The sequence below is a fragment of the Erpetoichthys calabaricus genome, chromosome 13, assembly GCF_900747795.2.
Source record: "Erpetoichthys calabaricus chromosome 13, fErpCal1.3, whole genome shotgun sequence".
Lineage (NCBI taxonomy): Eukaryota > Metazoa > Chordata > Cladistia > Polypteriformes > Polypteridae > Erpetoichthys > Erpetoichthys calabaricus.
This window is the reverse complement of record NC_041406.2, coordinates 56,204,992-56,220,285: the sequence shown is the minus strand read 5'-3', so window position 1 is coordinate 56,220,285 and position 15,294 is coordinate 56,204,992. Positions and strand designations below refer to the sequence as shown.

At 37.2% G+C, this 15,294-nt stretch overlaps 1 protein-coding gene across 2 annotated transcripts in view; it reads left to right on the top strand.

The window, feature by feature from the left end:
- Window positions 1–1,427: 1,427 nt before the first annotated feature.
- itgb8 (integrin, beta 8) overlaps window positions 1,428–15,294 on the top strand; it is a 65,616-nt gene continuing 51,749 nt past the window's right edge. For both annotated transcript variants that reach the window (XR_007936644.1, XM_028818313.2), the window contains exon 1: window positions 1,428–2,081. Coding sequence is in view for 1 of the 2 variants with exons in the window: in XM_028818313.2 (XP_028674146.2) it covers window positions 1,988–2,081 (94 nt within the window). In the remaining variant the exon portion in view is untranslated. The remainder of the gene's footprint in view (window positions 2,082–15,294) is intronic.

Genomic DNA, 15,294 nt, shown 5'->3' with positions numbered 1-15,294 from the left:
TCATTAAAACTGACAATTTGAGACTGGACTTGAAATTTTTGCAAAGAAGGAAAAAAGAAAATGTCAGTGTCCACATTTGCAAGGCTGACATGACTACTAAATACTGAATTCTGAATACTTATGCAAGCACATATTTTGTGTTTTATACTTGTAATTAAATTAGACAACTATGATCTGTTTCACTTTGATATTAAACTGTCTTTTTTCTGTCGATCATCTCCAAAGAAGTCAAATTAAGTCCACTGTGACTCAATGTTGTGTAACAATAAAATATGAAAACTTCAAAGAGGGTGACTACTTATCATGGGCACTGTGCACACTCCCCAGTTTGAGACAGTTACAGTATATAAAGTTTCTAAACAACACAAACAGTTTTGCAAGTTCAGGTCTGGTCAGCAAATACCAACTCATAGAAAGACATGTGCAGTCCATAGCAGATTGTGACCATAGTGTGCCTGTCCTCCCAAATACAAAAAAATGTAATTTAACAATTACCTTGATACATTAATTGAATTAATCAAAGTCCCATGGCACAAAAGTGCAGATTTAGTATGAGTGCTGCTTTATTTTACACTATTGTTGTTTATATTTGAAATTAATTTAAACAACCTTACAGGGATCCGTTTTCACTTTGACATTCGAGTCTTTTTCTGATGATCAAAACAGTAAAAAAAAATCAAATTAATTCCACTGACACAGGTGAAAAACTTCCAAGGGGTGAATATTTTTTTATAGATTCTCTATAATAGCCACACAAGGAAAAGGAAGTTTGAGTTACACTTTAGAGATAAAAATCTATTTTATTGTCTTAAGTTCAATGGGTTTTAGTATTTAAACGTAAGTATAACATGAAATGCAGATCAATGACGCATTTTGAAATGATCTGCTCTCGAGAAGAATCTTGACATTACAGTATATAGACATGCTGCCATCTGGTGGTAGCATGACGAGTTTTTCTAATTTCCTGACAAGCGGATTTTATTTAAAAGAACGTCAAATAATTAACAAATAAAATACATTGTAAATGCAAATAGCATTTAGTGGACTACAATGTCTACTGTTTTATGAGTTTGCCATGCAATATTTTTTTAAAATTAAACAATATAAGATTCGGTCTACCTGCCCTCTGTCAGTAATGTAGTATTCTAAAGTGCCTGCGCAGACAGTACCTGCAAATAAAAACCGTTAGAGCTCCTGGGCATTGCAAAAATAAACCGCAGCCTTCTTAAACAGTCATCATTAAACCATCAGTTTATACAAAAGCCGTACGGAAATGTGATTTTTATATCGAAGAGGAGAGATTCGAGGAAAGACAATTCGCATTTTTTTTTTGCTTTCTTTCTTCTCCCGCCCACACGAGCTGCGCAGACCTATTCATGCGGCAAGGCAGTGGGCTGCGTTGCCATGGCTCTCTGACTCATTGCCTCTGAGGCGCCAGCAGCCGAAAAAACCCGGCATAACAAAGAGGTACACACACAATCAAAACACGGAGGACATACTCCAACTGCAGCGGAGCTGTCGCAACAGACCGCTTACAGCCGCATGAATGGGCGCTTTTTTGCTCTTCTTAAAAGACAATAAAACTACAGCACCTGACAGATTAGCTGAAGCAAAAAACTCACTTGGTAGTTGGTGCACAACCCCCCCTCACACTCACCCCCCACCACCTACTCTCCGCACCGTTGTTCGACAGGGTGGGATAGGTGGGGGTTTACCGGACCAGTGAAAAACTGCGCAGCGATTTTATTGAATAGTTTGGCCAAAGGAATTTTGTACGATGAGGATTACCGACTGTTTTTTAAGTCGAGGCGTGCACAAAATGCGGTTCAGTCTATGTCTATCCTCTGGCAGTTTTTGTTTGGTGTGTGGTTCCCACGGGATCCTTGGTTTGCTTCAACGCGCTGTCTAGGAGAGGACCGATCGAAACCGAAGACAAGTCAGCGGAACCAAGAGTGTCTGAAACAATCCCGCTCTGGCCGCAGCTGATATGATCTTCTGGCAGCGCCGACACCATCCGTTCGCAGTGAGGATGCTATGCGCTGTGGGCATCTTGAGTGTTTCCGGAGCGTCGGATGAGACTGGTGAGTTGGCATCGCTTCTTTTCGGGAATGTCAGAGTGAGCCAGGAAATGCTTCACGCATGTAGCAGGTTGCATCACCTACTATCTATCTATCTATCTATCTATCTATCTATCTATCTATCTATCTATCTATCTATCTATCTATCTATCTATCTATCTGTCCACCAGTACAAGTTTATCTTATGTCTGTGTATACATATAAAGGAAGATCTGTAGCACGTTCCCAGACAGGATAGTAAGTGAAGTTGGTGAAAAATCAATCTTATTTCAAACAGCCTTACCTCATTTTCTAACATATATACTATGCATACCCAGTATCTACCAGCAATATGAACAAAAAGGTGCAAAGAGTGTATTCTCACAACAGAAAGAAAAATATAGCAACATTTTAAACAAACAAACTTAAATAAATACATGATAATCATTTTTATTTGCATTTCTAATATATTAAAGGGGTATTATGTTATCAAACATGCTAATGTTACATGTTTTTCTAAGTCCACTTATGTTCATCTTCACAGGAAACATGGATTGATTGGTTCCTTCATTCATTCATTCCTAATTTAAATAGTTTCATTGACTGCAATAACACACACATACAGTCATATGAAAAAGTTTGGGAACCCCTCTCAGCCTGCATAATAATTTACTCTACTTTCAATCAAAAAGATAACAGTGGTATGTGTTTTATTTCCTAGGAACATCTGAGTTGGGGTGGGGTGTTTTCTGAACAAAGATTTTTAGTGAAGCAGTATTTAGTTGTATGAAATTAAATCAAATGTGAAAAACTGGCTGTGCAAAAATTTGGGTCCCCTTGTAATTTTGCTGATTTGAATGTATGTAACTGCTCAGCGCTGATTACTTGCAACACCAAATTGGTTGGATTAGCTCGTTAAGACTTGAACTTCATAGACAGGTGTGTCCAATCATGACAAAAGGTATTTAAGGTGGTCAATTGCAAGTTGTGCTTCCCTTTGACTCTCCTCTGAAGAGTGACAGCATGGGATCCTCAAGGCAACTCTCAAAAGCTCTCAAAACAAAGATTGTTCAGTATCATGGTTTAGGGCAAGGCTACAAAAAGCTGTCTCAGAAGTTTAAAACTGTCAGTTTCAACTGTAAGGAATGTAATCAGGAAATGGAAGGCCACAGGCACAGTTGCTGTTAAACCCAGGTCTGGCAGGCCAAGAAAAATACAGGAGCGGCATATGCGCAGGATTGTGAGAATGGTTACAGACAACCCATAGATCATCTCCAAAGACCTGCAAGAACATCTTGCTGCAGATGGTGTATCTGTACATTGTTCTACAATTCAGCACAATTTGCACAAAGAACATCTGTATGGCATGGTGATGAGAAAGAAGCCCTTTCTGCACTCACTCCACAAACAGAGTCACTTGTTGTATGCAAATGCTTATTTAGACAAGCCAGATTCATTTTGGAACAAAGTGCTTTGGACTGATGAGACAAAAATTGAGTTATTTGGTCATAACAAAAAGCGCTTTGCATGGCAGAAGAAGTACACCGAATTCCAAGAAAAACATCTGCTACCTACTGTCAAACTTGGTGGAGGTTCCATCATGCTGTGGGGCTGTGTGGCTAATTCAGGTACTTGGGGTCCTTGTTAAAGTCGAGGGTCAGATGAATTCAACCCAATATCAACACATTCTTCAGGATAATGTTCAAGTATCAGTCACAAAGTCGAAGTTACACAGGGGTTGGATATTCCAACAAGACAATGACCCAAAACACAGTTCGAAATCTACAAAGGCATTCATGCAGAGGGAGAAGTACAATGTTCTGGAACGGCCGTCACAGTCCCCTGACTTGAATATCATTGAAAATCTATGGGATGATTTGAAGCAGACTGTCCATGCTTGGCAGCCATCAAATTTAACTGAACTGGAGAGATTTTGTATGGAAGAATGGTCAAAAATACCTCCATCCAGAATCCAGACACTCATCAAAGGCTATAGGAGGCGTCTCGAGGCTGTTATATTTGCAAAAGGAGGCTCAACTAAGTATTGATGTAATATCTCTGTTGGGGTGCCCAAATTTATGCACCTGTCTAATTTTGTTATGATGCATATTGCATATTTTCTGTTAATCCAACAAACTAAATGTCACTGCTGAAATACTACTGTTTCCATAAGGCATGTCATATATTAAAAGGAAGTTGCTACTTTGAAAGCTCAGCCAATGATAAACAAAAATCCAAAGAATTAAAAGGGGTTCCCAAACTTTTTCATATGACTTTATTTTTGTGTAATTTATAACATCATTAAGATAGCCTTTTTTGTCATTTGTCAACTCTTTTTCTGCTAAACCTGTATGCTCACCAAAATTTTTTTAAGATATTGTTCCCTAAGTAATTTGAATTTTATAATAGTTGCTGAGGATATTTTGTGGCAGCTGGTTTATAACCAGATCTGAGCTTCATGAAAACATCATTCAAATAATACATTTTATTTATTTAGTCTTCTTTCAAGTGGTAAGCTTTGCTGCCTCACAGGTACATGATTGTTTGTAAGGTGCTCCAGTTTTCTTCTAAGTCCCAAAAAAGTTTACGTTAAGTAAATCAGTGATTCTGAATTGGCCTGGTGTGTGCATGCCACAATCACGCAATAATTCATGGAATACACTTGTTATGTAATTCTGAATCATCGATTTTAAGCTGTAACTTAAACAGCCAATGAGGACACAATATGCTCTTAACATGCTGGAAGTTGTACCTGGATTAGCAAGAAACTGTGTGATGCTGGAGGCAATTATAAAGAGTATTGCCAATGTTAAAATGACTCTTAAATTTATGTTTATAAAACTGCTGAATAAAAATGAAAAACCACACGTATAATAATATTTTTTTTCTTTTTAATGATGACAGAGGAAGTTGGTTAACCATTTTATTGCTATAACAAATGAATCATGCTTTTACTGTACAATAAGCCCTAACTTTTGGGTGCAAGGTGTCTCTCATGTACTGCTCTCAAAAAAGATACCAAAGTGACATTCAAAATAAGCATAAAAGTGACAACCTAAATTAGACAAAAACGTTCAGGTTTTTTTTACATCATTTCAGGGATGCAAAGCTAAAGTTGACATTGTGCTTAATTGGCATATTGAAGTGTTCAGAGTGCAGGTAGAAGTGAGATTACAAAAGTCAGTCCTGCACATACCTATAGACTGAAGATTGACTAAACACTTTAATAAAAATGAGCCACTAAACCATTATTGTTTTCAAACTGTTTAAAATTTTATATTATTGTAAATATTGTGCCATTTCCCAAATCTAGTATTGCCTTGTTTCTAATGCTTCTGGGTAGGATTTCTAGTTCTACTTCCCATAATTTTGTAAAGGATTAACTTTAATTTGATTCAGTGCAATTCAATTCAACTAATTATTGTAAAGTATATTTCCGCTTATAGACCGAATGCATTTAATGAATAGGTTGAATGTCATCACTGCCAGTTTCTAATATGACCTGCAGAATCTCAGATAGTGGTTGCTGTGAAATTAAGCCAAGCTGCAAAATATCATCTTTGCTTGCTAAACCCACAATATGAAAAATAAAAATATATACATATGGCAACTTTTATAGTGAGCTACGTACAACTGCCCCAGACAGCAATGCATACTCCTTTTTATTCTCCAACCTGGGTTTATGTGATGAGAGTCAGTTGTTACCAGTTTCTAAAAGCCTCTGAAATGTAAAGCGTGATTGAACCTTGACCTTTGGAACATCCATGGTATATGGATTTCAATAAAATAAGTAATAAATCCAAGGTCAGATTCTTATTAATGAATCATCCTATCCATTGTTGTCTGATATTTCAACTAAATTCTGATTATAAAAATACTGTGACATTTCAGTTGTTTATTATGAGCTTTATATTAAACTGCTTTGTGAATGACTTTCATGAAAGGTCCATCCATCCGTTTTCCTGCTGGTTATCTGGGTCTGGGAGGTGGGAGTAGCAGTCTGAGCAAAGATGCTCCCTTTTCCCTGCCATCTCCTGAAACTCCTCCAGGGCATAGCGAGGCGTTTTCAGACCAGCTGTGAGATATAATCTCTTCAGAGCCCATCCTGGGTCTCCTCCCGGTTGGACATGCCCGAAGCATCCCCCAAGGGAGGCGTCCAGGTGCCATCAGATGCCTGAATTACCTCTACTAGCAACTCTGAATGCAGAGAAACAGAATCTTTACTTTGACCTTGTCCTGAATGTCTGCCCTCAATGTCTTACCTCTAAGGTTGTGCCCAGACACCCTGCAAAGGAATCTTATTTTCTTCTCATTTCATAAAAAGCAATCTATAAAATAATGATTAAGCTGCACACATTTAACTTGCTGTGGTGGTCGGCGTAATAATAGTAAAGAGAATTCCTTCATCCATCACTCACATACTGCTGACTCGTACCAAAGCAATTTGGAGTTGCCAACAAACTTAACAAACACATGTTTGGGATATGGGAGGAAAACCACAATACTTGGAGAAAAAGTCATGCAGACACTAGAAGCACATACAAGCTCCAGTTAGCTACTGCACAGGATGAGCTTCACCACTATGCCTTCCTAAGGACAATAGGATTGAAAAAAAAGCTTGTAATCTCATCTCATGTGTCTCCTTCTTTTTTCATTTTAACACAACATATCCATTTTCAGGTCAAGTTTCATTTAAAAAGATGAAATACTTATATTTCTCTTTTATGCTTGACTTTGTTTTCAGGGTGGATTTCCTGATTCACACACATATTTGTTGCAATAATCCTTGGCTTGGTCTCCAACACCTCCAACTGAGGTAATGCAATTCCGGAAAATAAATGAATAAATGTTCCGTTTATTTTGGAGGACATCCTTATCTTTCATGTTGCACTGCACAGAGTGCACATGACTCTTCAGTTCTCAGACTACTTCTTTGAGTTATATGGCAGAGATTGCATCTACTTTAATATCTTTCTGTATGGCTAGCTTCTTCAGCTTAACACAAGTTTAACATAACTACAGTAGAAATTTCTTTATTTCATATGTAACATATATAAATATATACTTTTCATAAAGTAATTCAGAGCACACTTTCTGTGACAGAAGGTAAGAATATCTGACTTTCCTTTTAGTAGATTATGAGTCAAGCTAGCGTTACTACACTCAAGAAAAAGTTCCTTCATGTATTTTATAAAACTGATTCTTCAACTATAAGCACTGAAGCATATCCTGGATATACCAGGTTAGTCCAGAATCCAACCTCTGTTCTGAGCCCCAGCGCATTTTAAGGTTCACTTACACACATTAGGGCAATTTAGAATTGTTAATTAAACATCTATACATAACTCGGGGATGATAGAGAAACTTAAGAAAACACATTTGGACACAGGTAGAAAATACAGACAACACAAATAGAGACCGACAAGGTTTAAACCCAAAAGCAGCAACACTAACCACTGCACCACCATACAGTAACTGCCCCAAGTGTGTGGTTTAATTCTGACAGCTTCTTTGTTCTTAACTGCAAGTTTAACCACAGATGAGCAGTGACATTTCTAGAATTCACTTTGATAAGAATCAAATAGAACAAACATACATCAAAATTATCTGTCTCTGATTAGTTTTCTGCAAGACACTATTTCTCTGTGGGAGTTTTGAGATGGCTGAGATTGTGTGGCAAGTGTATTCAGTACTTCCCAAATAAAATGTCATTAAATCAGAACTTTGTCTTGTGGTCAGACCCATGTAAAATACCATCCCTTTAGAAAAAAAAATTGCTGTTTATTTTCTCCTTCTCAAGACAGTGTTTTATCACTCATATTACAGAAAAGAATATATCTACCATCACGCTTAGCACATGAGGGAACATGAAACATTTATTTATTTATTTCAAATTCAATTTCTTCATAAAACCCCATTGCCATACTACAGTACTGCAGTCCTTACAAAGGTGAAGGGCTCATGTTGACACTTGGCAGTTGATGAAATGTGATTTTTTTTTTATAGTTGTTAAAGTGTTTTTTTTTACTTTCCCTAGCAATAATGCTTTGATGTGAATGTCAAGAGCTAAACCTCTCACTCTGATAAAAAATAAACATATTGAGTCTTAACCAGGCTCATCCATACCAACCTAAGGTTAGCACTGCTAAGGCAGGCAATCGGCTGGAGTGCAAAGATGCTGAACTTTAATCCACAGGGCTGTTGGTTTAGTGTCTGCTTCCAAACCACTCTGTTACTCTGAGTAAGTCATAGCACCGCCTGTGTTGCACTTAATAATGCTATATCCTGCCCTTGTAAGTCAACCCCAATAAACACTTCATTCAAGAAAAAATCAAAATCGCCTAGGCAAACAGGTGTCAAACTGAAACTTTACAATTTATTGTATTTAATTATATCTGTTTTGTAAATCTATTCATATTTTTTCAAACTTAATAATAAGTAAACAGGGTGGTACAACCACTGCTACATAATAGCTGCAGTTACATCAAGACCCACACACTGCCTGTGTGAAGTTTTGACAGATAATAATAATAATAATAATAATAATAATAATAATAATAATAATAAAGGATTCTCTGAGAGCTTCCTGTTCAAACAGATGTCACAGTCAATGCCAACCAACCAAACATCATTTATACGAATCTATCCACCAATAAAACTATTTTAATAGACATTTTGATGCCGTCAGACTATAACATCGGTCCAGAAGAGTCTAAATTAGAGCACTACCATTAGCTCAGAAATGAGATTAAAAGGCTTTGGAAAACAGACACAGAAGTAGTCCCTTTCATCATAGGTGAAGCCATCACTGACCATTCCAAACTGAAGTTATTTCAATGTAGCGCACTGCAGAGATAAATAGTCACTTTGCTGACACTTTTTCAGTGTTATTAAGACCAAACAAAGCCTTAGTTAAGGTCTTGTTACATACAGTAAGAGTATGATGCTAACATTCGTATAGCACCTTTCCAATGCTCTAAGCACTTCACAGAAATTCAGGATAAACAACAGGGCATATACAACATTGGATAAAAATAATACTCACTTAAAATGCTAAATAAACATAAATATGGGATATACAAGGCTTTAAAATAGAATAAAATACAACAATCCTGACAAATATATAAAATAAGAGAGACCCTTAACAAGTAATGTACTTTGTGATGCAAATTCAAATCATTTTGAGCACTTGGACAAATAGAATAAGGTTCAGAATGCCAGGGTATGTTAAGTGCCTTCCTGAACTAATGAGTTTTTTAGATATCCTTTAAAAAAGAATGAACTGAGTCAGTTGATCTCATTAATTTAGGGAGGGTGTTCAAAAGTTTGGGTGCTATAGAGCTGAAGGCTCTCTCAGCCATTGAGTACAGATTACTTTGGGACTCAGTGAGATTGCCAGAATCAGTGGACCTTGGTGGGTGGACAGGAGTGTAGTGATGGAGAAGGTTCTTGAAGTAGTCTGGTGCAAGGCCATTTAAAGCAATATAGTAATACAATTTTATATTCAATCCTGTATGAAACAGGGAGCTAGTGAAAGTGGAGCAGGATGGGTATGATGTGCACACTGTTGTAGGTGTGTGTAAGAGCTCTTGCAGCAGTGTTTCAAACCAACCTGACCTGTAGTAAAAGATTAGAAGGTGCACCTGCCAGTAGGGAGTTATAGTAGTAAATGCAGGATGCAATAAAAGTGTGGACAAGTTTCTCAGGATCAGAAAAGGAGAGAAACGAGTGAACATGGGATGTATTACAGAGGTGGAAGTAATAAAGTTTCTTTGTGTGGATAAAATAAGAATTTGAAGAATCAAAAGTGACAACAAGATTCCTAGCAGAAAAAGGTCTGATGATATAACATCAGCAGTAATTGAGAAGGAGCTCATTTCTTCAAGCTGAGGTTTAGTGCCAATTAGCATGACTTCAGTATTGTTGCAGTTTAGTTTTAAAGTATTTTTTTTCCATCCAGGTTGTAATTTCACCAAGGCACATTATGAGCTAATTGAGCTTTGATGAACTTTCACTTTTAACACTGAAGCAGATCTGAGTATCATCCGCATAAACATGATAACCCAATCCAAACCTACAAATTATATGGCCAAGAGGGAAGTATGGAGATACAGAGCATCAGAGGGCCAAGGACAGAGCCTTGAGGAACTCCTTGTGTGACTGGCACTGATCCATCCTTGGTGTTTACAAGACTAATAAACTCTTGCCAATCAGTCACACAGGCCTTCTGGAGGGCAGTGCCAGAAATACCCATAATGTTCTCCATTCTGGACAGTAGAATATTGTGCTTGCCAATATCAAATACTGTACAAAGGAATGATGTGCATGACTATGTGGGCTTTGTGTGGGTTTTCATATTGCATCCCAATGACAGGAACATTAGGCTATTTAATATCTATAAATTGATCCTTAAATTTAGATCCCCACAAAATTTCACAGGTATACCTCATTCATTTTTTGCACCGTTATTAGATTTGTTGCATGAAAACAGTAATGAAAACAGCTTTTGAAAAATGTAAGCCACTACTCATACATTTCTTGCTTCTAGCCAATTTAGAGACATTACTCCCCAGATAGCATCTAACTAGAGTTATACATACGCACACAGGCGGTTGTCTTAGTGGGCTTATGTTGACTTATTGTTAGATTTTTTTTCTTTTTGAATTATAATCTTATCTCCAAAAGGTAAAAGTAAATATTTCCTCTTCTTCTTTGTCCTTGTGTACTGATGTCATATGAACTTTATTTATTTCTTGCTCTGCTTTTACATTCACTTTCAACAGGCTATCATTTCTGTTTCTTTCTCCTCATTCCAGTTTTCCAGTTATCCAAGACAAGTAAAACTTATTATTGTTTTACTTTTGCTTCTCAAATCAATCATTTTAATTCACAGTACCAAGCTAATAATAGGAACAAGGTGGTAAGGCCCATAAGAGTTAGAAGAAATTAGAATGCATTAATCTGAAGTTAATAGTCATACTGGTATGTTAAGGACATAAAAAATGTGTGCCGTGGTGGGTCTCTGTGTGATTGGTGTTTTCCCATTCTCTGCTTGCCAATGTCCGTTTTTCACTGGCTATTCCAGAGGTAGTTCTTCCAACATCCCAAAGACATGAATGTTATGTTAATTTGTAAATATAAATTTGCAGCATGTGAGTGTTGGTATATACGTGTTAGTGAGTGGGTCTTGTATTGGATTAGAGCCCAGTCCAGGGTTGGTTCTTACCTTGCATTCGATGAGGCAGAAATAGACTCTGACTCACTGTGACCCAGAATGTGATTAAGTGGTTTTAAGACTATCAGTATTTTTTTTAATTTAAATTAAAGACCTGGCAAAAAGTTATATTGGTCATCAGAGAGTATGAGAGGCTTTGTATCTGTAAAAAATAATGGAAAACCTAAAATAAATTTGTGCCGACCAAAAGAAAACAAGAGAAAGGAAATGGTATATTTATGGAGCCTGAGATGATGTGACAGTACAGGTTGGCTGTACACAGCCTATGTATGCAGGGGCCTCTTGAACCCGCAACCATCAGTAACATAACCTGGATGAGCCAAGAAGATGAGGATACTCACATACAAAGCAAAGGAGTAGGTGCAAAAGTGCTCCAATGCTTTTATTAAAAATCATCAAAAACAAATAGTGTCCACAACAAAGAGCAGTGCAAAAATTTCAATAAATAATCCATAAAAAGAAGTGTTTGTGGAGTTTAAAAACAATCCAATAAATATTCCTTAAAAACTAAGTTAAAATCACACAGGCAGGAAACTGTCATCTGCAATTCAGAGGCCTGGTGTCCCTTTAAAACTGGCATCTACTCCCGTTGCCCTATTTGCACTTTGCAGCCAGAGGAAAAGTCCACCAGCAGGCGCAGACAATCATTTATAGTGGCCCGTGTCCCCACCACCAGTCCCACAATGTTCCATGGAGAGCTGCCAAGCTCTGCTCCACTCTCAACGTGTCTAATCATTGGCTCCTCCAGGCGTGAGTGTGCTGTCCTCCCATGGCTGTTAATTGCTGGTTCCTCCCAGCAAGAGCACACCCTGAGCATAATGACTGCTCCTGCTACCTGATTGCTCAACAGGAACAATCCTTCAGCCCTCTCCTAAGCACTGGCCACAAGCTTCTTCCTGGGGCTCCAGTCCCATCTACCTACTTCCTTCTGTCTTACACTGGCGCCCTCACTCACTCCTGCCTTTCTCTCTCTTTCCTTTCCTTTACTTTTTGGGTACAGGTGCAAGTATCCACTCCCTCCGCAGCATTAGTGAGGTGTCTGACTGACCCATGTGGTTCATGTGGTGCAGTCAGCCAGTTCCCCAATTAACCGTGGAGTGAAATGCACAAACCTTCTTGGAGCACAATTACCGGTATTTATTTTAAAATCAGATACTAATTGCTGAGCCATGGACCTCTCTTACCACAGTTAGATATAGCAATTAAAGGCAGGTTAGGTGGATCAAATATTATGCATAATACCATTGTTGCACAGACAATTGAAGACACAGTAATGGTTCATCAGATTTTATGGCGTTTTAGACAGCATGAAATCAAATATATCCAGTAGAATGTTCCAAGTCCGAGAAAAGTGACCTTTTTTTTTTTATAAAAAAAGTCTTAGTTATAGTAATAATAATACATTTTATTTATATGGCAACTTTCCCATGATTAAAAATGACTGATGCTTCCTATTCTTTTTGATTGTTTCAACATTATTGTGCTTCTTGATTAATAAAAAATAATGACTAAAGTGAAATGTAAAAAGAAAGCAAATACAGGGAGCAGAATAGAACAATCTGATTTCGCATACATTAAGTAATGTTAAATGTGCTCCTCAAAAAGTATGCAAGTTATTTTGGCAGCTTCTATGTTTCATAAAGTTTGAGAATGAATTTGACAAAGTGAAACAATAGTGAAAATCCATTCATTCCTTACTGCACCTACAATTTTTAGCGCAGGCCAGTGCGCAAAACTGGAAGCAGCCTTGAACTTGCCATTTTTCCATTGCAAGGTTGGACCCTCCCTTGTATCCAATGCTGTGCTACAGTATGAATTAAATGAGAAATGGATGGATGACTGACTGGTTAAAATTGCTACAGTCCATGACTTCACAAACAACCATATTGTGTTCATCATCAATTACTATAAAAGTTTATATGGAGGCCACATTTATTTCAAAGAAAAAGAAGAGCTAATTATATGAGATCAGTTAGGGGTAAAATGACTCATTGATTATGAAATTGGTTGGGACAATAACCTGCAGCCACAAGGGTTGGAGAACCTTTGCCTAAACTATTTAAAGAAAATGTTAATTATAATTTTATAAAGTATTGCAGCCATTAAAATACTTTTACAGGAAATTTTTAATTTAAGATATAGTACAGATTCATAAATTATAATATTCAATAATGATAAAATTAACAATGATTAATAGAAGCCAGTTAAAGTGATGTGTAGGTATTGTATAAGTGATCCAAAAATATCTTACAATTCATCAGTAGACGTTGGACCTCTTGGTGAGTTTATAATAGGAATAACAATCTATACATTTTGACTCTTAATGGTATATGGGAATGTTTTTTGGTAGTTCTGTAGTGCCACTCACTTTCCTCCTTTTCTCTAATTACTATCTTCCAACTGAATATGGATTGACCCTCCTGCAAACCCACCCTGATGGTCTTCATTGAACTTAGATTGGTTGTTCTCTGTTTCCTTTCATTTCTTCCTTCATTTCTCTCAAAGACACAGTGTATGTTCCTGCATTGGCATTCTCAATTACAATAAAGGTTACACACCACCTTCTTTCTGTTCTGGTTTCATTTGGATATTATCAACTTGCAGATATCATTGACAACTGTTCTAATCACCAAGATTCAAGTTTCCTGTTGCTTCGTCCTGTTTTAACCCTAACTGAAGCCAATCCTTAAGGCGTGTGATGTTTTATTGTTTTACCCTCTTCATTCCTATCCTCCTTTTGTTTTTCCTCATTCTCTTGTCCCATTCAATGCCTGTTCTCCACACGGTATGTTTAATTACATAATGTAGTCTATGAGCTGTTGCTTTTACCCTCAGTTTTACAAACCTTCAGTCCTTCACCTTAATACCATTAAAAATATAGCATTCTTTCTTCCATAACCCCAATCATCAGCCTCTTCAGTTAAAGTTTATATGCCATCTATATCTTTTGCCTTATAAATAGTTTGACAGTAGATTGTCGACTGACCCATACCACCATCATTGTTCTGCACTGGCAACATTCCTCCAGATATTGTGGAACTGTTCTTGTCTCTCTTCTCTCTCTTCCTTTTGATCTTTAATCTCTAATGCCCTTTGTTCAAACATTTTTGCCTCCATATGCCATATAGTTCTTATTTCATATAGTTTGTCTTTTAGACTTCTTTCATTCTTTTGGCAACTGTAAATCTTTTTTGACTGCCATTGCCGTAACAACAGGCTCCTATCTGTATTTTTGCAAATTTCTGGATGTCTTCTTCTTTTTACAACCTGACACTTTTTTAACTTTCTGCATCCCAAGTTAATGTTAATATTGTTAATATTTAGAAATCATGTCAAAATGAAGTGACTAATTACCAGTGATGCAGAAGGATTGACAGTCTACACTTTTATTTTTGGGTGATGGTTGGGTTATGATCCTCTCATGTGCCTTTCCTTTTATTTATGTTTTTCTTAAGATCTTCTTTATAGGATTTTAAGGTGCAGTTGGGAAAGTTTTTATGTTTTTTATCTATTGTTTTTTGAATTTGTTGTAGTTTATTAGATTTGAAACTTAAACCAGAATCATAAGGTACAAAACAACTTAATCCAGTATCATCCTTTACAAGACAGGAACCAACCCTGAACAGTGTGCCAGCCCATCAAAGCACACACTTAGAGCACAACAGGATGATTAATAAATAACAACTACAGTAAACCTGCACTTAATGTTATTTGTGATGTGGAATTAACCCATTGTGATTCCTGCCATCTCATCAACTCAAAAATGGTGCAGGCCTCAAAAACAATAGTTCTACACTTTACCCAGGAGTAACCACTGAAGAGCTGGCCTCACCACCTCAGGCTGTCTGGCCTCAAACTCAGAACGCAGACTTATGGCGTGCACAGGCCCAAAATGAGGCAAAGGCTTTTGAAACAAGAATGACCATCAGACATTGCGAAGGTTTGGGGCAGCCACCCGTAAAATTTTTCCCGGCTGTAAAACTGATTCAATATGACAATCAT